Here is a 26,098-nt window from a genome sequence, read left to right on the forward strand (position 1 = left end):
CTAATGCCGACGCCGGGTTTCTCTCCATCCTTCATCCTTTCCTATCCATCCCCTATGGCGCAAATGACCTCAGCTGTCGGTCGCCTCCCCTACATACTACTATTACTACTAAAGCTAAGAAGGCAGGCATGAAGAAGACGTAACTACTATTTTCAAAGAACCTGAGGTTTCAAGAAAGGCTGCAATTCGTATGGAGCATGCCACCCTACTGATTAGGGACATAAAACAGTAGAAAAATGGACCTGCGAAGAATAGAAGTATTTGAAACATGATGCTGTATAAGAATGCTCAACACTAAATGGACAGACAAAGCGAGCAACGAGGAAGTACATAGCTGAGCAGAAGAGGAAAATGCCAGATGGAGAACTCTAAGACAAAGAACTTGATCGATTGGATACACTTTGAGGTACATAGATGGGTTAAAAGCATAACAGACGGGAAAACTGAAGAGAAGATTCTGTTAAAAAGGCCAAGAAGCAAGTACATTGGACTAATCAAGAAGGACGAACGATGTTTTCGAAAAACAGAAAATCTATCAGGGAGTGACGAAATTAGCGCTGAATATAGAGGAATGGAGGGCTGCAGTAAGCCAATCTTAGGAATGAAATACTGATGATGATAAAGTTCCGTTTTAGAATTCATTTTAAGATAGGTTTCCTACAGCCCTCCATTCTTCTCCATTCAGTGCTAATCTTTGGCGTTCGCGGATACATGATGCAATTAGTAAATAATCTTAATTGTCACCAATGAAGATTCCATAAAGGACAGAGTTTGTAGTTACAATATCAAAATCCCAAGACTTACAAAGGAGTTTGTAAAATATAAATGGCATTAGTTTTGTGTGGAAAATGATGTGAATAAGGAGTTTAAGCAAATACAATGATTAAAATGAGGCAAAAACCAGGGATAATTTCTGGTAAGTGACAGTGATAACAACTGCGTGCAGTGCCACCACGTAAGGGTTACTAAGCCTCCACGGCATTGGCTTTCGGCATTTAATAGAACTTAAATTTACAATATTCCTATCAAATCGAGAGTATTGCTGTTTTTATTTTTGTTTATATGCACTGAAATTCTAATGACAATTTCAGATCAAAAGAAAATATATTTACTCTCTTTTATCTTAAGAGTTACTTCAATTTTAATTACAATTGCCCGCATACAATACTCCTCTTAGTTGAGGTGGTCCCACACTTCATACTTTTCTTGCATACTTTTACCCTCCTCACAGCTCCGAAAAGTTAGCATAATGAAAAACAGACGAATCAGTTGCGGTAGGCCACATGTGCAAATAGGTTAAGGGAAGAGAAAAACCTATTCAAACGGAACTGAAGAGGAAAAATAGAGGAGTTGCAATGGTAATCTAAATTAATTAGCAATTTATATCACGAAATTAATATTATTTTCAAATTTTGCTTCATTCTGTTGTTTCGCATCCGATGGATCCTTGCAACAAAAAACGAATTTCAATGAAAATATTTTTTAAACCAGGTACGTTTACGGTGGTGTTGGTTTGCAATTTAAAAGAACTATGATTCTCAGAATATGAAGTATCTTATGGAATAGTCAAAAATGCAATATTCTCTGATATTAAATAATAACAAGACTTAAGTTAGAACAGATATATTACATAGGCCTTAAGAGTGCGCTTTTTCTTTTTTTTAACACTTAAATTACCCAAAAACATCCTTACAATACATATATACTAAAATTTCTCTCGCACACACGTCAAGATCTTTCGGAGAAATTTACGCCAAATTTCAGCAGAATCAATCGCATTCCAAAATAGGACTGGATCTCCTTAATAGGTCTGAAAGAGGGTCTGATAGAGACGGAGAGGGTAAGAGAGAAGATGGGGTGGAGAAGGCCAACGAGAGGAGAATGACTGGGAGGGAGGGAGCGGGGCAGGAGGGAGAGAGGTGGTGGACCGTATGGTATGAGATTGGCTAACCTGTTGCATGAAACTGCGCATGGGGATGAACCGTTACCCAGGGTAGCCTCCGAATTGTAATTTCTGGTTCCTTTAACTCTCGAGTGTTACAACCTCTTCCCCCTTCTACCGCGATTCATTCCAGCTCACGGACAGGGAAAGGCATTGTGGCGCGTTTACCGAGGGTTGGCCGGAAGAAAGTTGGCACGTGATAAAGCCAAAGCATGTATTTTCGTGGTGTGCATTTCAAACTACTTCTTCCTTCACTCAGGCAGGGAATGGTTGCGAAAAACGATAACGGCACAACCAAAATGATCGTATTCGAATAAAAATTATTTACATTAGGATATGTGCGCCAAGGGACTTAAATGTGACAATAATGCAAGTGCGCGTCAAGAGGCTGGGTGCAAATCGAATGTCTTACTAATCATAGGAAAAGTCGATGACATTTCAACCGAAAAAGGTACATTTATAACGATCATGTTGCAATGAAAATTGAAATACCTATTTCGTGTCTTCCCCTTGGTAGGAAGGTGTCTGTACCACGGTACGAATTTATTAAAAGCAAAAAAGTTTAATTGCCATAAAATTGTATATTTAGAAAAACATTTTCATAAAATTGCAGTAAAAGATAACATTGTGAGCTTATTTACATAGCTTATAAAGTCGGTAATGAGAGGAAGATCGTGTGAAATGATTAATGATTGCGTGACAAGGAGTAAGCATGAAATTTACCTCAACATTATCTTATTCTCATTATTTGCTAGATTCTAGCCATTCCGGGGCTAAAAAAATCGAAAGCAAACAAGAACAGCCATAACTAATAACTACGTCAGATTTAATTCCAGCGCGATTTTATCGTCATTGATGAAATCAAAATAATATTGGCTCATTCTATCACGAGGGCTGTCAAGAAATTAACTTACATTTCGGCCTAGCGTGGTGGTGGGCTAGAGACACCATCATGTTGTCTAAACGTTCTTCCATTCAGTACGCATCCTGATATGGTAAAGTGAAAATTGTGATTCTACTTCGGTCACTGCAAACTGTAAAAATGGGCTCTGAATTCGAATATCCCGCGAGTTGTCGGAGTAATTTTGTACCGGTTTTGCGGCAATGACGGATACCCTGAGAAGCAGACCATAAGCACCTGTAAGTCCTCGCATGTCAAGTATTGGCTTTTACTAGATATTTTTGTATCAAGCCTGTCATGGAATGAGAAGATCTTGAAATAGTCGGGAAACTCGATGACTTAAACTTAGATCTTATTCCATGAAAATAGTCCACGCACAACATACTATGTCGGTATCAGTAGCGGCGGAGTAATTCCTCGCCTGAAAACCCAGAGATCACGGGTTCGATTCCCGCTTGGTTTACTTTTCCGTCTCGTTAATGATGGTCAGCGAGCCAAAACACGTAATTAAAAATAAAGTTTTTTTTAGATCAAGAGTAAAAGTGGAATCCTATTTAGTACTAGTTGGATTTATCTTAACCCAGGGAATCACTTTTTGGTTTTTCCCTTCTTACATATAGTTCAATTTAAAGACCATACTTGGATGTTTTTTAATCCAGGCGATTAAAAACTACATGATAATAATGTAAACATTTGACAATTCTTTTAATATTTCCTGTGACCCAGCTAAAATGTATACGTGTTTTGCGTTATTCGCCTCGATTGACAGAGTTGGTGTTCCATGAAAGTAAAACAAATAATTATCACTAATAATCTAGAATCATTGACAAGCAATCCTTCCGATTGATTTCCCATTTCGTTATCGCTTTGAAAATAAAATGCTTAAATAACTTACATGCAATGAAAATTAAACCTCTTCGTAGTTTTCTGCCTGACAGAATATTTTACGCTTCAATTCGGCACGGGAGATCCTTTAGATACGAAATCTCGATTTCACATGTTACCATGGGAATGCATGCATTTCTCGAAAGCCTCCAATCATAAATTAGGAGTCAGTGGAGCAGGCTCTTAAAACTGAAACCGGATCCTCCAGATGATGCCCTAGAGTGCTTAATTAAATGAGCAAATCGTCCATCGGAAATTAATTTCGATGGATTAGCGGAAAGAGGGTAATGACTTTTGCACAAAATATGTATCTCCCTTCACTGCCAACCGTTGACTAAATCAGTAGTTATCAACGATGGAGTGGGGAATGAATTCGTCTGGATTTACAACCAGTTGTCGATCATTATCCATCGAATTTTAATATCGGTTGATTTAAACTAATCATTCGAAGTCTGGCCATGGTGTTATCGCTGGAGGTCTTCCGTGGAGTCAGGGCTTCAAAGGATTTTGAAGGTGTTTGTCGTAATCAACATTGCAATATTTGTCATAAATATATTCACACAGCTGATATATATGGAGAGATCTATAAAAATATTATTTGACTTTCAAATGCTCTTAACCCATGCTGAAATGATTTCAACTTTAAATTATAGGGGTTACTCCAGCTCGCTGAATAGGGCCACCTTGTGGCCGGAATATGCGCATTCGAACTTAACCAATGGTGATTTCATCTCATTCATCTCTGAATAGATCACAAAATCTCCTGCGCATCTAATAATTGTGTTTTACTTTGTGCGATTTGGTGTTTCCCTCACGAAGTTGAGTCCGCGACTTTTGGTTTGACATTCACAATCTAAGTCGTGGAAATTGCGTGAATATACTAAGTCGGTGAATGTGAATTTTATGTGAATTAACTACCCTAAAAAATTACTCGATTGTTCATATTATCTCCTTTGCATATTTTCAGGTCAATCCTGAGGCTTCTGAAGCGGTGACACTGGGCCGATGGCCCTAGCGAAAGGGGAGAAGAAAGGACCCTCTCCTGTATTCGCCATGGGAACCAAAAGTATGGCACTGGTAGTCGTGGCATTCGCCGTGATCGTTTGCATCTCTTCCGTCTCTGCCAATACGCAGAGGCTAAGGAACCACCTGCCAATACCACTCGAAAGAAATGCACTCAAAAATAAATACGGTAAGTGAAAGTAATTTGTGCAGATCTGCTTCAGAAATAACTGAAACCCAATTTGATGTAAATGGTACATAAAAATGCTATCCACCGAGAATCCTCGCCCTCTAGTAAAGTCATCGTCATCCCATAGTTTCCTAAATAATCCTCCAATAGATGATAACGTAATCTTACGTTACGTAAGGTAACGTAAGGTATTGAGAATTTTCCAAATAATTTTTACTCAATGGAACTGCAGAGACGATGCGAGCAAAATATATTTCCATGCTAGTTGGTGAAATAAAAGGGATTTATATGCATGCGTTATTAATTAAATATATTAAAGTTGAAACCTAAATACTGAGAGTATGTCTACTCCTGCATATTTCGTGGTCCAGTCAAATATGAATATTTTTCTACTCTAGAGTCTTGTCTTTATACCTCATTTATAAACTGTTCTTACGAGGGTCATCCGGAAAGTAGTACCCGTTCGTGCCGCATGAAGTGCTGACGACGCGAGTAGCCGCTGGACGAGGTCAGATAGCTTCAGTGGCTTGTCTGCCTTCTCTGAGCCAAGTTGCGTGACGCTAGCATTGCCTGTGTTGTTTCTGTGATTGTTTACAATGTTTAAAAAAATTGAGAACGCCGCCAGTTGTGAAGTGAGGGCAGTGATTAAATTCCTCGATGCAAGAAACGTTCGCCCATGTGATATTCATCGCCAATTAAAGGAGGTGTATGGAGACAATGTAATGGACGAGTCGTCTGTTCGGCGGTGGTGTCGCAACTTCAACATGGGGAGGGGGAACACACACGACGATGAGTCGTGTGTGTTCCCCCTCCCCATTCGGAGGAGACCGTCTGTCATTACAGACCAACTGGTGAGCTCAGTTGACGAATTCGTGAGGAACGATCGGCGCGTCACAATTGATGACATCTGTGAGCATTTTCCCAATGTTTCTCGAACAATTGTTCATGAAATTGTTAAACACCATCTGCATTATGCAAAAATTTGTGCAAGATGGGTCCCTCGCGTATCTCAATGAGCTGGCGGCGAAGGACTATGCAGCAGGAATACAGAAACTTGTCACACGTTATGACAAATGCCTTAATTTGCTTGGAGATTATGTTGAGAAGTAGTTTAAAGTATCCTCTTTCAAATAAAATTTTTTATGTTTGTTAATATTTACTTTTGTGTCTTTATTTCACGAACGGGTACTACTTTCCGGATGACCCTCGTAGAAACATTGAACACTTTCAGCAGACGTCATTTTAAATATATCTTAGTGGTGAAATGATTGCATCTCCAATAGCGCATATTTCCTCCAAATATCAGTCTTTTTGCCCCATTCTTTTTTCGACAAACGTATCTTCCTATAAATTTGCAGGCAGGCATAGTTGCCGCTAACATTTTAAAAAGAATCAAACATAGCATACACGCTGATCAACAGTCTCACGCATTTCATTACTTCAACTTAATAGCCCTCTCCACATGTCCCATTTATGCTCGCAGAATGAAAGCAGCATCGATATATACCATAATCTTCGAGCTTATCGTCGCTCTTTTCAACATATTATAGGATAGGTTTCCTCCTTTGGATAACTTAGGTATACGAATAATAAATAGTACAATAAATAAAAGGGAACCAGGGTGGAACTGGACAAAGAAAATTTCTCTTGTTTAACATATTAATCTCGATGGATTTCATTAGATACCAAAACGCATGATAAACTATTTATTGCACCAGGAATAAAATCAATATAAGAATAGCTTGACCTTTAAAATATATTGTCCAATAAAAGTTCAAGTTACCGTCACATTTTCCAGCGATAACTAATATTTACTTGGACTACTTTTATACACTTTTCTTCATACGAGGATAGTTTTAAGGTTCTCGAAATCACCACAAGCTGTCAACATTAGCGCCACGAGTGTGCCGAATAATAAAAGGTAATCCTTTATGAGTAAAAACGTGACGCGTTACTGCTCTGGGAAGAGATTTGTGGTTCGGACGCCTCCCTATTATTGTCCCCGTGCAGTGATTTGTGAAGATGAAAAAAATTGGAATTCGAGAAGTGATTAAATACTTCGTAGAGAAAGGCATGAAAGCAAAGGAAATTCATGCCGAATGTCAGAACACTGGAGGGTCCTACTCCATATTCAATTGTTGTCCAGTGGACAAACGAGTTTAAGTTTGGTCGGGACAGCTTAGATGATAATCCGTGTAGTGGTCGGCCAAAATGTGTCACTACCCCAGAAATACTTGCCAAAGTGAATAAAATGGTCATGGAGGATTGCTGACTGAAAGTGCGGGAAATTGCTGAAACTGTAGGGATGTCATTTGAACGGTCATATCACATTGAAATACTTGAAATGGATATGAGAAAATAATCTGCTAAATGGGTGCCGCGAATCTTGACGCAGGATCACAAACGCATCAGAATGGAAATTTACGAACAACGTTTGAACCATTTTAAGAGCTACCAACAAAATGTTTTGCACCGGTTTGTGACCACAGATGATACGAATTGTTGCGCCACCCGCGTTATCCAACTGATTTGGCTCCATCAGATTTCCATCTCTTCTCCAAGCTCAAAATTTTCCTCGGTGGACAGAGATACCCTTCACACAAAGAAGTAATAGCCGGAGTAGACGAGTAGTAGGAAGGCCTGAAGGAATATAATTTTCGAGATGGGATCAAGGCATTAGAACATCGCTGAACCAAGTGCATTAGTGTACAGGGAGAGTATATTGAAAAACAAAAAATGATCACTGAGGTAAGTCGTTTATTTCCATTCTATTTCGACAACTTTTCAAATTACCCTCGTATTATCGATGAATTCGAATTCCATCTTCGTTAGTGGATTAAATGACTACGAAAAAATCTCGCCATATATCACGTATAACATGTATTTACAGCTTAATTTGATCAAGGTTGGAGTTTGGGCCGCTTTGATTAATCAATTATCTTGTACGATGTCTGCGATGATATTTTTCCGAGTCGATTAGCAAGCCACTAAGTATTTGCAACGAGTATTCGGTGCGTGCAAAATGGTCATCCAATCCTTTTGCAATTTTTTTGTGCGTGGGCAGAAATTTTCGCACGCCTTTCCATATACAATCACATTCGCCCTTCAGTCTACCTCACGGGATAAAAGGCTGATCACCCAACAAGCACTGCAGGGGGTGAGCCTGGAGGGAGGGTAGAGAGAGGAGAGGAAATGAATAAAGAAGGAGTGGGTGCTGAGGAAAAGGGAGGGGGCAGGACCCCGGGCTATTCCCTGTGAATCGCGGTATAATGCAAGTGGGGGAATATTCACATACAAGCAGAGTCGGAGAGGGAAGCTGGCGGGAGGAGTGAGAGGGAAAGGCCGGGGGATTCTATGTCTCCACCTTCTCCACTCTCTCTCTCCCTCTCCTCACATGGGTGTTGCTTACGGCGAGGACGGAATTGATTCCCTTCCTTCCTTGGTGTGGGGAATCCTTACTTCGCAGTGAGTGCTCCACTATATCAAGCCAATGCCCTTGGGTTATTATCCTTCTCACTCGTCCTATACCCGACCCCTCGATTTAAACTTGGCGGAGGATGGTAGCTTACAAAGCCTACGATGTGGCTACCGGCGGAGGCGTGCAATCATGTCGGGGAAAGAGTGAAACAAAATGATGACTTGAAAATGAGAAGGGGCCACAGAAATTTGCTGATTTTGTTTCATCACATAAAACCAAATTCCGACCAGAATTTATGAATTATTGCCTGAATATTGTACGTATTATTCCTCTATTTCTCCGATTGATTATTTCAATACGCTAGCTCAAATCTCGTTTTTTTTGTTTTTATTGCATTCTGTTAATTATACTGTAATACATCTAATAGACACGTAATTTTAACTGTACAATTCTAAGAAAATACTTCTTCACATTTACGCCTTCAAAGAGTCATTTATTACCACAAATCCTTGCTGCAGTAAATTTTTCTCCTAAGTCCAAAGGTGCTCGCGATCTTGTCACATTTTATAACACGCCAATGGACAATGTTAGGGCTCCAATTTTAAAGTCATCGTGCAGAAGAATGCTGAAAATAAAATGGATAGACTGAGTACCCAATGAAGAAGTACTTCGAAGATTGGTTGAAGAGAGAAATCTATGGAGATCACCTACAATAAGAAGAGAGCAACTGATTGGACGAATCCGGCAGCACAATAGTTTACTGACAACCATAATTGGCTGTATCATTGAAGGAAGAATGATAGAGAAAGGTCAAGGATTAACTATGAGAAACAGTTGATGGAAAATTTCGGCGAAAGGAGCTATGAGGGAATGGAAATATTGCCAAGGAGCAGGATAGTTTGGATAGCTGCTACAAACTGATCCTCAATTTGATAGGCTATGGTGAAGAAGGAATTATTTCGAGGTGCGAGATCCATGGCCAATCAGCTTCGAATTGATGCCAATCCACGCATAGAATCTATTCATTCCTTATCACCGGTCTCGCCACAATAAGCATCCGGATTAGATCTTCGAGCCTCTGAAGACGCTAGAAGGATAAAGAGGATGACACTTAAGTGTCATTATTGTGCCATACTAACAAGTCCAGTCACCCATCGCCGACAATACCTACAACCTGCAGTCCTCGTTCATAGTCTCGTATAAGAGAAATAAAAACTAATGAAGTTTACTGATTAAAGTTTCATAGCCGATTGGTAATTAAAGAAACAAGGGTATTTGGAATGCTCCGCGTCAATTTTCATGATTTCCAACGTTTTTTCTCCTCTTCTGGTCAGCTTTTCTCGTCGATCTCGTTAAAATCTTTAAAAGAGGAGACGAAATATTTAAATTCATCGTAATTGAAGGGGAGCATTCCACAAATATTTTTACTATGCTCAAAACTAAAATGACCAGCGATGATAGCGTTCGCAGCCCTGTCCGTCATTTTCAAGTGTCAAACCACATGACTCAAGTTATTCGAACGGAGCTCACAGGTTCGACTTCGGTGGGAACGGTTAATCGTTAAGATATGATCCCTATAGTCTGGACATACAGAAGTCATAATCCCTCCACAATGCCTCATTGTGATACATTCGAGTAAGCCTTTTCTCTCCAGCTAACACCCAACATCCCCCAAGAAGGTTTAATTAGACTTCTACCACCAACCTCACTTTGCTTGGCTTCAAGCAATGTTCTCGCTTCACCCAACTATTTATTTCAGCTCCCGCCATACTTTTATTTATTTGAGTAGAAAATATCTATAGCTATATTTAAAGTTGTGAAGTACCAGTTGGACCTAGTTCTCCATAAATTTTATTCACAAATTATAATCAGGTCATTATATTTGTTTTACATTACTAACTTTATATTATACACGTATTTCTCTTTGACAAGAGGATTAGCATATTTTTTTCATGTTTCACTCTATTTATCCTCTTCATTCTCTTACATCTAAGGACAAAATATAAGAAGGGAGTTTTGGGTCTCAGTTCTCCGAAGAAAGTCGATAAACTGATGGTTTCCTCCGCCTGTTGCCGCTTGTAATGGGAACAAGTCTCTTGTGTGGCCGCGATATTTAAATCAAAATCCACTCTGCCTGAAAGAACTGAAGACGCGGCGATGACAAGACAAAAACGCAGCCGTTCGTTGAGAGGGTAAAACATGACCCTATCACGATTGGCCATATCGATCACTGTGCGGCGTGGGTTGCCTTGCTCCAAGGGTGGTCACAACCACTCACTATCGCTCTTCCGGACTCAAGAAACGACTCCTTGCGAACATTCCCGTTCATCCTGTTCCCCTTCCCTTCATCAACTATACTAATCTACTTTCCTCATGCCATCAAATTTTCTTTCTCGGCCATTACCATTCCCTAGCACTCATCTTTTTGCAAGAAAACTAACTCTCAATTAGCCGAAAAAGAATTACTATCATCAAGCAGCTAACCCTTCTCTGGATTACCTCCAACTTCTTACTATGAAAATGACAGTTCCTCCACATTCATCCATATCAATTACAAAAATACGTGGAAAACTTCCTTGATATGAGACTTCAAAAATATTTATCGAACGTGAGATACGCAAATATCCTCCACTCGGAACTATTTGCAACTAAAAAATGAGCGCTATGAAAGGATCGTTATAGGACAAATTCCATCAAAATATTGTGGACTGAGTTCCACGATTTATACATTGCATTCTTCGAAAGTAACAAATTAAACATTTCATGATAAAATTTCTATGAATAAAAATCTGAATGATGATACATACTTTCACACTAATATGGTTATACACGCATAAATTATTATAAATATTATTTTCCTGCGAAATATATATCCCAAACGACCAAGAAAAGCTCTTAGATTATGCGCAGGTCTGAAATTTCGGTATTCGCCATTTCAGGGGAAATAAGTCAATCAATTCCTCATTCTAACCGAGTTTAAAGTTTTAAAAAACAGCATCAGTTTCTGCATAATCTTACAACTCACCTCTGTGAAAAATGTAGCTGCTATTATATATTATATACTCAACACACGCCTACTATTTTTAAAAATCTCATGTGGACCTGAATATCATCTGGAATCTGCTGAGAATACCTTCCCTGAAATCTAATTTTCATTTCAGAACCGAATGTGACAGAATTTCCGCTTTTATCACATATTTTTGGTCGACTGAAAATTCGTTCTTAAACTATTATGAACAATCATTACTTAGCGCATTATAGAATCAATGTGATAGGTAAGGTATGATAAGTAATCATGAGCAAACGAAGTTAACGAGATTCTGAAGAAATAGCAAGAAAACAGGAACAGACAGACAAATGGAACAGTTCAGCTATTCGGGAAGTGCTTCGGAGGAGGGTGGTCAGATTGATGGGGCCATTAAAAGGAGAATGCCTTTGGTAAGGAAGCGTTGACATACGGGAGTTGATAACACACGCCTTAAGCAAAGGTCTAAAGAAAAGACAAGTCAATCTTTAATATGGAGCGTCTTTCGGAATGACTCTTAACTTACTCGAATTGACTACTTAAATTGACTCGTAAACTTAGTCAATGAGGGAGGCAGGAGGACAAGCATAGATTACAGGATTTCGAGATGAGAGTGTGGAGAGGAATGGAGAAAATAAAATGGACAAAAAAGAAAACCATGATCATGCTCTATGTATTAGAGGGGAAGATACATGGCTTTTGGTGGTTGAAATTCGGAGAAGGGAGAAAAATGGTTACAGGGAATATTGAGAAGCAATGTGATGCTGAGAGACGGTGACGATGGGTAGAATGCTGGGGGATAGCGAGACCGAGGGAGGAGAAGAATAGGCAATCGAATTAAGGAAGATGGAAAGTATACAGAGATAATAAATTATTTAATTTAATATCAAGTATGAGATTTGGAGATATTGCCTCGTGTTGGTTACGAGTACAGTAGTATGGACTGCCAGGTTCATCACAATTCCATCCTAAGCCGGTAGACTACTGCTAAACTACTGTGAATAAAATATTATTTACAAGAGCACATTGCTGTGGTGCTTCATAGCATGGCGACGTATACGAGTGTGCTGAATATATTTTTCTTATGAGGTCGGAAAAATATATTGGAGCTAATTCTTCAAAGTTATATTAACTGTAAGCGTTGCATTGATAACATAATTTACGTGTACTTAGATTCTTCATTTAAGGGTATTCCTCTATACATATTACTCCTAAAAAAACTATCGCAGAAAATTTTACTTTCATTTATTACTCTCCAAACTTTTAAATCATTCTTAAACAAAATATATAGCATGAAATCTTGATTTGCAACCGTGATTAAAATTAATACACTTTCCTCTGAGGACTCTTATAAAGAGTTGTACAGTGTACTTATAATTAATCTCTTACCAACCCAACTTGCAGAAGGGCGCCTGCCCATAAATTATTCCAAAAGTTGTTCTGAGATGTGAGAGTTGAACTTACTTGGTAAAACGTTGCGGTGTGCGAAATTCGCAAATAAACGGTAGGGAAGCCAGTTAAGTTCCCTGTACCAGCTGTGCTCTATTAGCTCTCTGGGACGTAGAAAATTGTGCATCTTAGATTAATATAGCCGACGAAATCACTAGGTTATGAACCCGGGACACAATATCCAAAGCTCTATCCAATGAGCTGCCGCATCATCAAACATATGCATTTATTAATGCACATATTTCATATTAATTCCTGCAAAGTCACTGGTAAATTTTGGAAGGTGGTATACAGAAACGCTCGGTCCCTCAAACTATTATTTAACAGTTCAAGAGCCTCTACCAGAGTAAAATTTAGTTTTCCCTGAAACAAGAAGCCAAAACTTGAGGGCAGAGGTGGAAAACACAGCTTTAAAACGCTACTTACACCCAATTTCTTCAATGAACCAGGCAATTCACCTAGCTATTTTCTGCTTCCCCGGTCTAAAATTTCTATGTACTATAACCAGCTTACTAAGATGAATGTCACATTTCTACCATTTAAAAAAACAACTAAAGGAGATATCCTCATGGACTGGTCTCCGCAGAACTGCTCAAACCATAAAAATGTAATACTAAGCTTCTAGGTTTTGTTATGTTTTTCGATCAAATCGTTCTAGAAACTTGATTCAGATTCCATGAATCTGAATCCAATCCCACTTGCTATGCGTTTTGAATGGAAACGACGTCATATCCGTAGATGGGCAGTTTTAGGGGCCTCGAGACTATCCTTCAATGGATATCAGATTGCTTGTTCCAGTAACTCTTTAACAAGGATATAAACTCGTAGACATGAATTCTCCTCAACCGTGTATTCAACTTGCGGTAATCTACGCGCAACGCGACGCGTAACATGGCAAATGGATGTTCGACCCGCGCCTTCTTAATTAAAGCATCAGATTGAAATATCACTGACCACAGCAACATAATTTAACAGGATTTGTGGTGTGCAAATTCAAATTCAAGCCTCCCAAAAATCTCCATAATTGGATATTTTTCTTCCTCTAGTTTTATGTGTTCCCTGTCATACCAAAATTTTAATATCGCAACTCTTCACTACACGCTCACAATTTGAGGTAAGCCTATGTTTTGAGACAGTAAATACAAGCAAATCACAGTGAAGGACTAACATTTATACCTTTATGATTTTAATTTCAAGTAGAATCCTATGTTAATCGCTCCTCGGCTCCTTGTTTGTCCATTTTTCTGCCTTCACTTAATTCGACAATATTTTATTGCAATGAAAATCGAATCATTAGAACAGAATAAGAAAACATTGTACGTATTCAATTGTTCCCGGCTCAACTTTGTGGAAATTCATTGTAATTAAATGAAGAATACAATGTATCTTTCCACTGTCCTTTATTCACGTACAACCAGTTTCAACGCTCAAGCGTCATCATCAGGTACTTGGTAATGTACCATCATCAGGTACTTGGTAATGGGTACCTGATGATGACGCTCGAGCGTTGAAACTGGTTGTACGTGAATAAAGGACAGTGGAAAGATACATTGTATTCTTCATTTAATTAACCATTGTGCGAATTAATTTTAGTGGACGCAGCAGTTCAGTGGGTACAGTTCTGGGCTACTGTGAGGAGCGCCCGGATTAGATTCCTGTTGACGCCTCTCGGTAGCCTCAGTTTCACCAGAGCTGTGTGACTTTTCGCGTATCAAATTTTTCTGGGTAACCATAGGTGGCACAGGGAAAGGAATTGGCCCCTTTTTCTGATGTGTGAATTTCACATGCAGTTGGGCTTAGTACTTGGTGAGTGTCGTCCATCAAACCAACCTCCGAGGTGATTACTACGATTTTGTAGTGGTACTTGTAATTTCCTCAAAAGAGTTCATAATTCTCACTGGTGTAAAATGTGAAAATCGTCCACATGCATCACTTTCGAAAGTATGTCAACAACGAGAACATTGCGCCTTAAGAGACCTAATGCAACAATGTGGCCGGTAAAGACCGAGAAGGGCAGTGGCCATTATTTTCCATTTTTTTTAAAACTTCGGTTGCCATAGGTAATCCAAAAGTGTTTTTAAGAGTAAGTATAAATGAACCATCTCTCGTAATTCTTTGAAAATTCCCTACACTTGCTCGTGTTTTATCTCACAGTGCGACAGAAAGGATTACGATCGAAGGTGAAAGGGGTTAAGGTAGAGCGAAAATCATTTTAAATTACATTAACTTTAAAAGTCAATATGACTCTAAAAATATTTCTCTTTAAAAAAGAAAAATAAGGAGATGCCTAAATCTCATCGCATTTACGCATCCTGTATACAAGACAAATTTTGATTTTGAAGACCTAACTCCGTTTAATGACAATTCTAATGACAATGGTCACTTCCATATGACATTATATGTATACCAGTATGAATCCTTTTGGGAACAACTCTCCGCGGAACACAAAAGCACACTCCATAGAAAAACGTGCGAACCGCTTTCCATTTTTTTCACTATAGATCAACGTTGTTTTAAGAATCCGAAGCATAATCTGACAGAGACGATCAGGCGCAATAACATATTTCTCGTTTTAACCAGGAGTTGATGAATATTTTTGGAGTCATGCATGGAGTCTAGTCTTGATAAATAGAATATAACATGAAAACGAAACAGTAAATTCCTATGCTTTTGTTCTTGAGAGAATTCAGATATACGGACGCGATAGAGTCAGGTTCTTGTAATAGAATAAGGCACGTGTATTTCCACTTTTTTCACCCTAGATCAATTGAATCTCAGAAAAATATTAAGACTGTTTTCAACTTTATGAGAGATCTACCAGTCGTACTACAGTGAAGATGATTTCTGGTTATTGATATATTTTTTGAGTGCTTATGTCCAAACAATTTATTCTTTCTTTTATAGATAACAAGCTTTATTATATTTTACTTCTTTTTCCAGTTTCAGAGAATTCTCCAACGGAGACGAGAGAACGGAGATCACCCAGGGGCCTCTTCTCCCCTCGCCTGGAATATGACGAGTGGACCCCACTGGGCAGGGGGGACCCGCTGAAGAACGACCCCACCTACGACTACGTCCCGCCTGTGCTAGAGAGAGTGCACTACTGGATGGACCCTTCATCCCGCACCCCGGATGTGCCCCAGCCAACACTCGCCTCCGCCCTGCCCCCGACGCCCCCCTCCGCCACCACTCCTTCCTCTGCAGCCGACCTCCGACCCCAGAACGTCGTCCCACCGGCTGTCCCGGTTCACCCTACTACAGTCATCGTCTACCCCTCCAACGTCAAGCACCCCATTTCGACGTCGGCGACCCCGGGTGGAGGCGGCGACCCCTTTAGCGACCACCACGCGGTGGCCGACGCCCGCCTCGACGCCCACCCCTTCCTCACGTTCGTCGACGGGCCTAAGTTCACGCCCAAGCAGCCGCCGGTGCCGCCGCCGACTCTCCCACCGCACAGGCGGGTGACGCACTACGGGGAGTTCCGGCCCCTGTCCACGCAGCAGCCGCAGAAGCACCACTCCCATGGACCCCAACCCCCGAGGCACTCGGCACACCCCTACAGGATGTCGCCGCCTTACTACACGCCCACGAGGCACACCCACCTCCACGCGCCTCACTTGCAGGTTAGCTGGCGGGGATACCTCTTTGGAGCATATATGACTGGTCAAAATTTCAATACTACCTCATACACGTATATTGCTCTCTTGTGTGTCGCTAACTAAATCGCATTTTTTTAATTGTAAATTTTAGTAATTTTTTATGGATTTAAAATTAGTAACAATTCATTTGAATTGGTTGTAAAAAATCATAAAAATTTTGAATTAATCAACTTGCCAAATGAAAATGTCAAAATCATATTTTAGTTTTTATTCAATTCGCATTACTCCTTTCACATTTATAGGTGTTCAACATTTTGGTTTAGTAATATTTTCCTTTTATGTTTGTATCCTAATATCATGTCACCTTAGGACTAGTAGCAGGTTGCAATAATTGGTAATACCGTTGCAACTATTTGATGAATGGATTTAGAAACTTTCCACAAGAAGACGGGAAGTGTTAAAGGCCTTTACAGATGAGAATAAGTCATAATTGACTCTTAAAATGTGCAAAAGTATGATATTGACGTATAGTTTATCAATGGTAGCCATAAATACTTGAATTGCTCTGACAAAGCTCTCCACTTAATTCTCTCGTAGAAAAACCCCCTTGCTGCCTAATTTTTCTTCGCTTTCATATTTTCCATAATCCATTACATTCAATATCATAAACAAACAACTAGGAGGCAATAACTTTTCCCAGTTTGATTCTCAGAATGTCAGTAAATAATTTCAGGATAATAATCAAATTAACCTTTGGGGAAAATCTAAAATAAGTGTGTTTAAAAATTACTTTTTGTAACATATGATAACAAAGATAGAAAGGCTACGTGAGTGTAGAGAGATTAATAACATACGACGGTGAAAAAAAATACTTGCAAATAATTAAGAAAATAATAGCCAATAAAATTTTGCTAAATATCAATCAAATCAGACATCAATTCTTCACGGGTCGAAAGGAAAGGACATCCTAAATTCAAGGCTTTCACGAAAAGATACAACCGCTAACATGAATTTCCGCAATTTTAATGAGTAAAAATCACACGCATTGACTAGGATACGTACCCGGATTCTTGGATATCCGGCCGAGTTCTTTTGCCAGTTAAGCTAACGAGGCATCCTACGTATTACCATACAAAACTTTGGGGGCTTTAAAGGAACAAGATAATACGACGAAATATCGTTAGTCAAAGTCAATAAGTAAAACTTCAAATCTTACTGAACACATTCATTATTATAATTTCTATAGGCATATATGTGTGTGACAAGCGTTTGCTTATGTTAAATTTACATAATGCAATTTATATATAAAATATATGTACAGGTATATCATCCCTATCCACCGTTGCCATACGCCCTTATGATAACTTCGGAAGTATTGTGTAAATGTAGATTTATAGATAATTTTTTGAAAGTGTTAAATCCCTTTTCGACTAGGACCCAAAAATTCAAAGCGTAGAAAACCTTCCCTCTGTAGTGCAAACATAAACTGTATGACTGGAACAATGACCAAATCCTTGGGACTTGGATTTTCAATAATTTTACTAAGCAAACCATCATGTTTGTCTAGCTTCAGATTGGTCAACTGGAAGAAGGGGAATTCGACATTTCAACAGCGCCTGGTCAACTTCCCACGCCTCTGCAGATGCTTGTGCCCCCACCCCTCCCAGGGAATGAGTCCCCTGTCCCATTTGTTCAGCACAACCTCCTCCTGCAGGAACAGACGAGAACCACCAGCGGCCAGACACTAACACCACCGGAAATGCAGAAGCCCAGTCCGGCGACAGTCCCTGACCCCAACACGACCCCAGTGTACCCCGTTTTCACAGCACCCACGACCCACCCCCCAAGAGAGACCATTCCTACTCATCCACCGACCACTCCTCCTCCGACGGAGGCCACAACCTCGCAGACGACCGAAGATCCTGAAAAGCTGCCCCTGTCAACGCTGGAAGTCAAGGAGCCGGAGCAGTACATGGTCCCGCCACCCAACGATCCCCTGAGCCCCATACCAGATTTCAGCGGAGCCACGGTCGAGATTCAGGAGAGCCTGGACCTGAGCACCTCCACGCTGCCCTCCTCGACAGGATTGGACAAGTGGACGGGCACCCAGAGCGACCAGCCGAGCACCCCACACTTCACGCAGACGAGCCAGTCCGCGCAGACAACAACTCTGCAGACGGCCCACGCAACCACCACCACACCAATCCTTTACGTTACTTTCCCACCGACGACCACGCAGGCGCCAACAACCACCACGCCCCCCACCCCTCCCACTTCCACAACCCCTTCCCTCACCACGGACCCCCTATTCTCCCACTACAAGCAGCCCTCGGCCCCGCTCCGGGGTCCCATGTACCTCATCATCGAGGGTCACTCGAAGGTGAAGACCTACGGCGCGGGTAAGAACTCCATCCATGGCATACCGATAGTCGGGAGCGGGGAGAAGGAGGCCGTGGACGACCGCAGCAAGGGAGGTCCGCGACGCCGAGTGGGGGCCGGAAGGTCTCTCTGGGAGGAGGACCCGGCGTCCATCGGGATACTGCCACCCCCAGAGACCGACCCATCGGAGAACGACGTGCTGAGGGAGGAGTGGGTGGCGGCCTCGCGGAAGAAGCACGGGGTGTTCGTGGTCCCGCCTTGGGGGACGCCTAGGAGGCACGAGGGCGGGGAGATGCCCATCGGCCCGAGGGCCATCCAGCCGAAAGATGACGATTCCGAAGATTAGTGCGGAAGGACAAAATCGTTCGAAAGGACAGAAAAGACAGCGAAAACTTGAGGCGGGAGGTGTCCAGCGTTAAGTTCTCTGGGTCGCCACATGAGGCTTTGGAAGGTGTTGTCAGGACAATGTACATACATTTTTGCCAGAGGCAAATAAGGAAAGAAAACCCCTTTTTAAGTTTTCTTTTTTTTAATTATTTTACGGAAAGTATGAGTTATTTTTTCTTAGGTATGTATTTTAAAGCAGCATTTTGATGTAGAAATGCGAGCTTTAAATGTCTTCAAAGCCATGTTAACGGGGAGGCTACTAATAGATGCAAAGGAAGGTGATGATAAATGTATAGGACCTAAAAAGATGTTTTCATCGCATTTGTGTGGTATTTAAAGTTTTTTTCACGGTTTATCGAGTGTGCTCTTGTTTGAAAGGGTGGAGAAATGGAAGTGAATTCTTCATCGAGGATACTACTATTGCAGAGATGCCGCTACATTAGCTAGCACGGCTTATGTTTCCCTACGTTTCCTCACAAAAGGTTTGTTTTCTAGATGGGAATTAATGCACGTTCACAAGTGGACTTGGTATATTAGTGCATACAGATGTGTGCGTTTACGTCACTACTAAACAACTACAATGACAGATGCCATACCATGAATATTTAAGTGAATAAAATAGACTATTTATTACGATAATTAGAGTAGGTTTGATGCAGATTTGAGAGAAATATGACCAGCGTGTTCAATTAGGTGACGAAGTAGTTCGACAACTACGTAGGTAAGTGTAGAATAAGAAGTACATTTATGTGATATAACTTCCAGTGAAATGCCATGTAATTTATCACGTCACATTACTGTAGTTAAAATTAAGGGATATTTCTTTTGGGGATTACATTTTTCGCGATATGGAAGTACCTATGATTATTTACAATGTTAATTTTATGTACCTTATTGATAATATGCAAGCTAAAGTTTTTTCTCGGCTTACCGTCTATGAAGACAATCGACGAAAAAGGTCATTATATAACCAGGCCTTAACGCATCATCCACACCTCATCGAAACGATCGGACTCATTTTCATAAATGGCTCAATTTTACTTCATCTTAATCTGTAAATAAGAGTAATTCATGTGTCCAAAAAGGACGACCTCCCGTGATATTTTTATTTTGAAGATGTTCGCGTGAGGAATTTTTTTTTCTGATTAATTTACCTGTATGTAATCACCAAGATTTTTACTTATCATTAATGCATTCAGTAATTAGAATACATATCATTATTTCCTTTAATTGGCGGCTTGTGTATCTGTATCTCAAGTTTCTCAAGTTTTGTATGAATTATTCAAAACTTTTGAAATAAATTTCACAATGAACCTTTACTTCCACTTTCGATATATAAGTTGACGTATATGTACCTGAAAACAGGATATTTTCATCTGTAAATTTTCTGGCCTAAATAAAGAAAATTCAGTAGAATTTCAGCCTTGATTCACAAAGTAAGCACATCCCTCTCTTTCTGTATTTGTGCTTTTGTGTGTACATGTATGTTTGTGTCCGTATATATATATATATATATATATATATATATATATATATATATATATATATATATATATTTATATATGTATATATAAAACTTACGTGAAAGTCTCACGGATGTAAGTAATAATGTATATGAAGCTAACACTAGCGAACGAAGATAAAAACACAGAAACACTCAAAAAAGAAAAGAAACTCACTAGTTTTCGAATTTTTGGTGGTGCAAGCCTCCTTTCTCAGGAGACAAAGGACACAAAGCCATGCAAAGCGTTCGCTATACCTTAACCGTCACTGGCGGGCGTAACATTTTTCATCTGCCATGTAAGTTACATCAAATTCTTACGTTGTAGTACCAGGGCACAAATGAATATACCTTCAGGATTCTTCTCTCATTCGTAAACGTTCGTCAACACCTTTGAAGCTTGTAATTGAGCAATTAATAACGTGAAACTATTTTGGCCTCCCATTCACCTCTTTATGAAGTTCAGCATCACTCCAGGTGCGCGGGTTCCGCGCTACACAATAAAATGCTATATTGTTTTCTAAGAGTACTACTTCACGAGGTATTTTGACCACTTCTTCTTCATATACAAGGTGTGATCAAAAAAAGACAGGACTGAATTTATAAATTGTTTATTTCGATGTAATCGACAGCTTAATCGAACTTGTCGCCCTCAAAGTACTTGCCTTGGCTGACGACACACCTTTGCCAACGTTTCTTCAATCTCTCGACCCTGCCTGGAAAGCCGCCTTTGGGATCCTCTTCAGGTCCGCCGTACAATTAGTTTTAATGATCACAATATAGTCGAATCGGCGCCCCTTCAAGGTTTATTTTAACTTTGAAAACAAAATAAAGTCTGATGGAGCCACGTCTGGAGAGTAGGGTGGCTGCGGGATCCAGGAAGTTCCGGTTCTCTTGTCACGATCAGCGCCGTGTAAGCCGGCGACCTATCATGGTGGAAACGCCGTTGTTTCTCCACATGTCCAGCCTCTTTCGGCTCACTGCGACCCTCAGCCTATTCATAACCTTTAAGCAGAAATATTTGTACACGGTTTGACCTTGAAGGACATATTCGTAATGAATCAGCCCTAGCCAATCGAAGTAACACACCAACATGACCTTCACATTGGCCCGGGACACGCGAGCTTTCTTTGGTAGCGGAGAATGAGGATCTTTCTACTGAGAAGACTGGGCCTTTGTCTTCACATCATAACCATAGACCCAGGTTTCGTCACCGGTTACGATGGTTTTAAGAAACTCTGGGTCGGCATTGGGTCGATTCAGGAGTTCCTAACAAATGTCCACACGTTTTTGTCTCTGTTCATCACTCAGCAACCGCGGGACGAATTTTGATACGACGCGCGTCATACCCAAAATGTCCGTCAAAGTTGTCTGACAGGATCCAAAACTAATGTTTACTTCCCCGGCTATCTCCCTAACAGTTAAAAGGTGATTTTCCCGCATCAAATCGTTCACCAATTTGACATGGTTGGGGTCTGTCGAAGAGGAAGGCCCCGTTCGCGACTCTTCATCTGTTGAGGTTCTGCCCGATTTAAAACGACTGTAGCACTCAAAACACTGGCTTCGAATCATAGCTTCATTGACAAGGGCTTTCTGAATCATTACACATATCTCCGTATTTGTTCCAAACTTTTGCAAAGTTTGAAACAAATTTTCACGCACACACGCTGTTCCTCTGGCTCCTTCAGTGCTGCCGTTGCACGCGGCGATGAACAGGTTAAGAGGACACGTACCGCTGCTGCTACGTAACGACTCGACGCAAACAAACGCAACACCTCTCATTTTAGTCATCAGATGTGTCGCTAGATGGCGCGCTGTCTCGTTTCGAACCGTTTAACGGTTTGCGCAGAACAAAATCAGTCCGGTCTTTTTTTGATCACACCTTGTATTAGCCCAGGTACATGCTGCGTTGGGTGTGTCTTACGGGTAAGGAATGATCCATCATGCAGTCAACTCAATACGTAGAATTCATAGAATTTTACATTTATTAATTTATCTTGGTAAGGAGTTTGATAGTGGATGGGGCAGAGCTTTCGGCTAGAGATATGACGGCCTGGGTTCGATTTTGGGTAACTATGAATACACTCAGCTTCCTCCAAGTCGTGTTATTTTTCGGGTACCCGAACTTCCCGGGAAACCGTAGGCAGCATAATGAAAAGCAATAGGCTGTCTTAACCTAATGTCTCAATTTATAAGGGCTTCGTAAGAGGTGAGCCCTACCTAATCTATCGAATCGAGCTTCAGGTTGACTACCAGTGCAGTTTATCTCGATGCGTCAAGAATAGTGACGTGAGTACTTCCTCGTATCATTGTAATTTCTTCAATCAAATTCTCATAGGGGAAGGAATGAATGTAATCTATATAGTGGGATAATCTTAAACTCATATCTTACTGATAGAAACTCCGAACCTTTTTCCACTTCAGCAACTACTCCGATAAGCAGTACTTAGTATAATGGCCAAGACTTTAGCGGTCCTTCTACGGAATTTCTTAAAATTCACCATTACAAGTGTTATTCCAAGTTATAAACAACCAATATATGCATTTCATCTAATTTTTTGATAAAATTACTAAAAAATCACTATCGATCATAACGGACTTAGGATCTAGATAATTTAACCAAGATTTTTTTCTGAATTTTCTCTAATTCTTCCTATTTTCAAAAATTATCATACTCCTCCAGGTTTTACTGGCCTGCTGATGATATGAAGGGTGGTTAAATAGGGAAATTTAGGATATAAAGGTAAAGATAACCCTTGCGATTGTATTTACCAACAATATAAATCCTCGCCTTAACTCGCTGACGTACATTCGATTATAACCTGAAGTTGCCTCATGTCACAACAACCGACAATAACCGAAGTACTACAGGAAAATTCCCAACCCTCGAGGTGGAGTCCGGTTCCCCTCCGTATGCCCTGCTGTACCAGTGAATGGTGCCTTATTAAAACTGGATTTGAGGTAAGACCTACTGAAAGGACAAAGAAAGAGAAGTAGTTTCCCTTCCTGCTACTCCTTGATGCTCCAGGATACCCGAGGAAAGGTTATCTTTAGTATGGTGAGTTCACTACCTGCGTCTTAGGTAAATTCTTTTGGAAAATGCACTATTGGGTATCAGTTTGCGTTTTTATCTAAAGCAGTCTCCAATACAACGGAGGGATGAACATCGGAAACATGAGTGATAATTGGATTTCACTGCCTATTACGCTGCTTTAAAAACAAGGGTCAAGGGTTCGAGTGGCATTAGGCGTATGCTCGTTATGTTTTACTCTGAGCAAGTTTCTTTGGCAGGATTTTATATCACCATCGCCATCGATTCACTCCCTAAAACTTCATATTGCTATCAACTACGAACACTGTAAGATACTAACATTTATTCAAATCTAAAATCAATTCAATGGGCCTATGGGAATGTCTGATTCGTTACAGTAAAAACGCAAATGAAAAGAGATAGGCTTTAAAAATATGCTAAATTTAAAGAATATATCAATTACCGATTAATCTTAAACTGTTTTGAAGTTTTAACCCCACTCTAGGCAAACGATATATTTATTTATAGGTACCTGTAACTGAGGTAACTTTAGAGAATGTCCTTGTAGTCGAAGATTCATGTATTGAACGAAGTTTCCGTTAGGTACTTCAAATTCAGTTATGTGCTAGGACATGTCTCATTTCAACTGATCATTTGAAATTAACGCATCCTTTTTTATTAGCGAGTGTATGCTAGTTTACCAAAGTTAATTATCCACATCATCAACTTAGATCCCTGATCGGAGATGTTTAATTAAAGTCAATATTCACCCGTCCATCCGTGAGGCGTCCCTCTGCATAATTACAAATTGTGTTGATTTTATCTGTCTTTTTTTACTATTCATTTGTGGACCAAGAGTTCATGTATTTTACCAGAGTCTCCATTAGTTGGCATTTTGCCACTTTTTCTAGAAGGCTATGCCGAGATAGTATGAACAGGTTTCTAATTCGATTCATTCTCGTTCGTCGTCGGCTTCGGAAAGAGGGGACCAGTGCTCCCTTAAATTGGAGAGAGAATTTGGCTCTCCCTTTCCGCTCCTTTATCACTTTGCTTTTTCCCATCCCTGAGCCATTAAAGGTTCGTATTTTTTCGAATATTCAATAGTTCGGTAAGGTTATTTTTTTCAAGTTGCGGAACTAACTTGAACATACATGGTTTCTATAAATAGTATCGGGAAAAGCTTCGTTGAAAATAGATTTATTTCAGATATTGCTGCAATGCCTCAAATTTATTCAAAGTACATCCATCCCTTGGATGTAAACGCACTTTGCCAGCCGCTTTTCCGCGACTCGAAGGTTTCCTGGTAGGCAGATTGCGGAAGGTCCTTAAGGGTACGCGTGCAAGCTTATTTGACGGCACTTATGGCGGTACCTATTGAGAGAGGATCTCCATTTTGGGAATAGCAAATAGTCTGTTTGTACCAAGTCGGGACTGTAAGAGGGTTGGGGAACTGTCGCGATGACGTTGCAGAAGGTCTTCGCAAGCAGACACTCGACTCTGCTCTTGAACGTCCGTGAAGACCTTCGGGAGTAGTTTAGCGCAGATCTTTCGCATCGCCCAATTTTCAGTAATAATGATGTGTACTATCATCTCATCAGTGGTAATACGATCTGCGATCATGCGCACACTTAAGTGACGGTCTGAATTCGTCACTTCACGCACACGTCAGGAAAATATTTTCACCGAAACATTTATTCAACCTTGTATCGGTACAGGCTCCGCGAATTTGAACCAAAAACAGCTAAGTGACATGTTTTCAAGTTTACTCAAGCACGGAAATGCATATCAGACTGAAACCCACTCAACTATGTTAGAGTTAGTTAAAATGTAGCAGTTACTGAGGACGCGCTTAAGGTTAGGTTCGTGACATCTCCGTGGTTTGATGTTTCGAAGGTAGTCTTGAGCAAAATTCATTCTGACTACATCTACCGTAGTCATGTCCTCAATTTTTCAACAAATTATTGTTACGGTAGTTTCCAAGACATGATGCAAAGATTCAACCAGCTAAAATCTTTCCTCTCCTTTCCCACTTCCCCACAATAAATACCCGTACTAATATGAATAAATACCTCAGTTGAACTCGTGCAAAACTTGTCGACGTTTTTTAAGCATCATCAGCAATGGCCACGGCATTGTCAATGATTAATTACTGATAAATGAAGCATCAATTATGATCCTATTTAGTGGAGATTTTGTTCTACTCATATCATTTTAATGAACTTGGGTGACGCTTAGCATGTAAAAAATAAAAAGTATTTTAGGTGAATAATTGTTTTGAAAAGGTTGTTTAAATGAAGTTATTCTTCCTGCGCGGGATATAATGCATATTTATCAATATGTTCGAGAATTAAAATTATTTGTTTCTAAAGGGTCTACAGTTTAAAATATT

The 26,098-nt window shown here is 40.2% G+C and overlaps 1 protein-coding gene across 1 annotated transcript in view; it reads left to right on the forward strand.

Moving 5' to 3' along the window:
- The window catches only part of LOC139700011 (proteoglycan 4), a 152,999-nt gene extending 132,419 nt beyond the window's left edge, over nucleotides 1–20,580 (forward strand). The window contains exons 2-4 of the mRNA XM_071598441.1: nucleotides 4,696–4,920; nucleotides 15,753–16,435; nucleotides 17,979–20,580. Of these exons, the coding sequence (XP_071454542.1) occupies nucleotides 4,734–4,920; nucleotides 15,753–16,435; nucleotides 17,979–19,136 (2,028 nt within the window). The 5' untranslated portion in view covers nucleotides 4,696–4,733 and the 3' untranslated portion in view covers nucleotides 19,137–20,580. The remainder of the gene's footprint in view (nucleotides 1–4,695; nucleotides 4,921–15,752; nucleotides 16,436–17,978) is intronic.
- The last annotated feature ends 5,518 nt before the right edge of the window (nucleotides 20,581–26,098 follow it).

This window comes from Hetaerina americana, unplaced genomic scaffold, assembly GCF_022747635.1.
Source record: "Hetaerina americana unplaced genomic scaffold, ioHetAmer1.1.p SCAF_10, whole genome shotgun sequence".
NCBI lineage: Eukaryota > Metazoa > Arthropoda > Insecta > Odonata > Calopterygidae > Hetaerina > Hetaerina americana.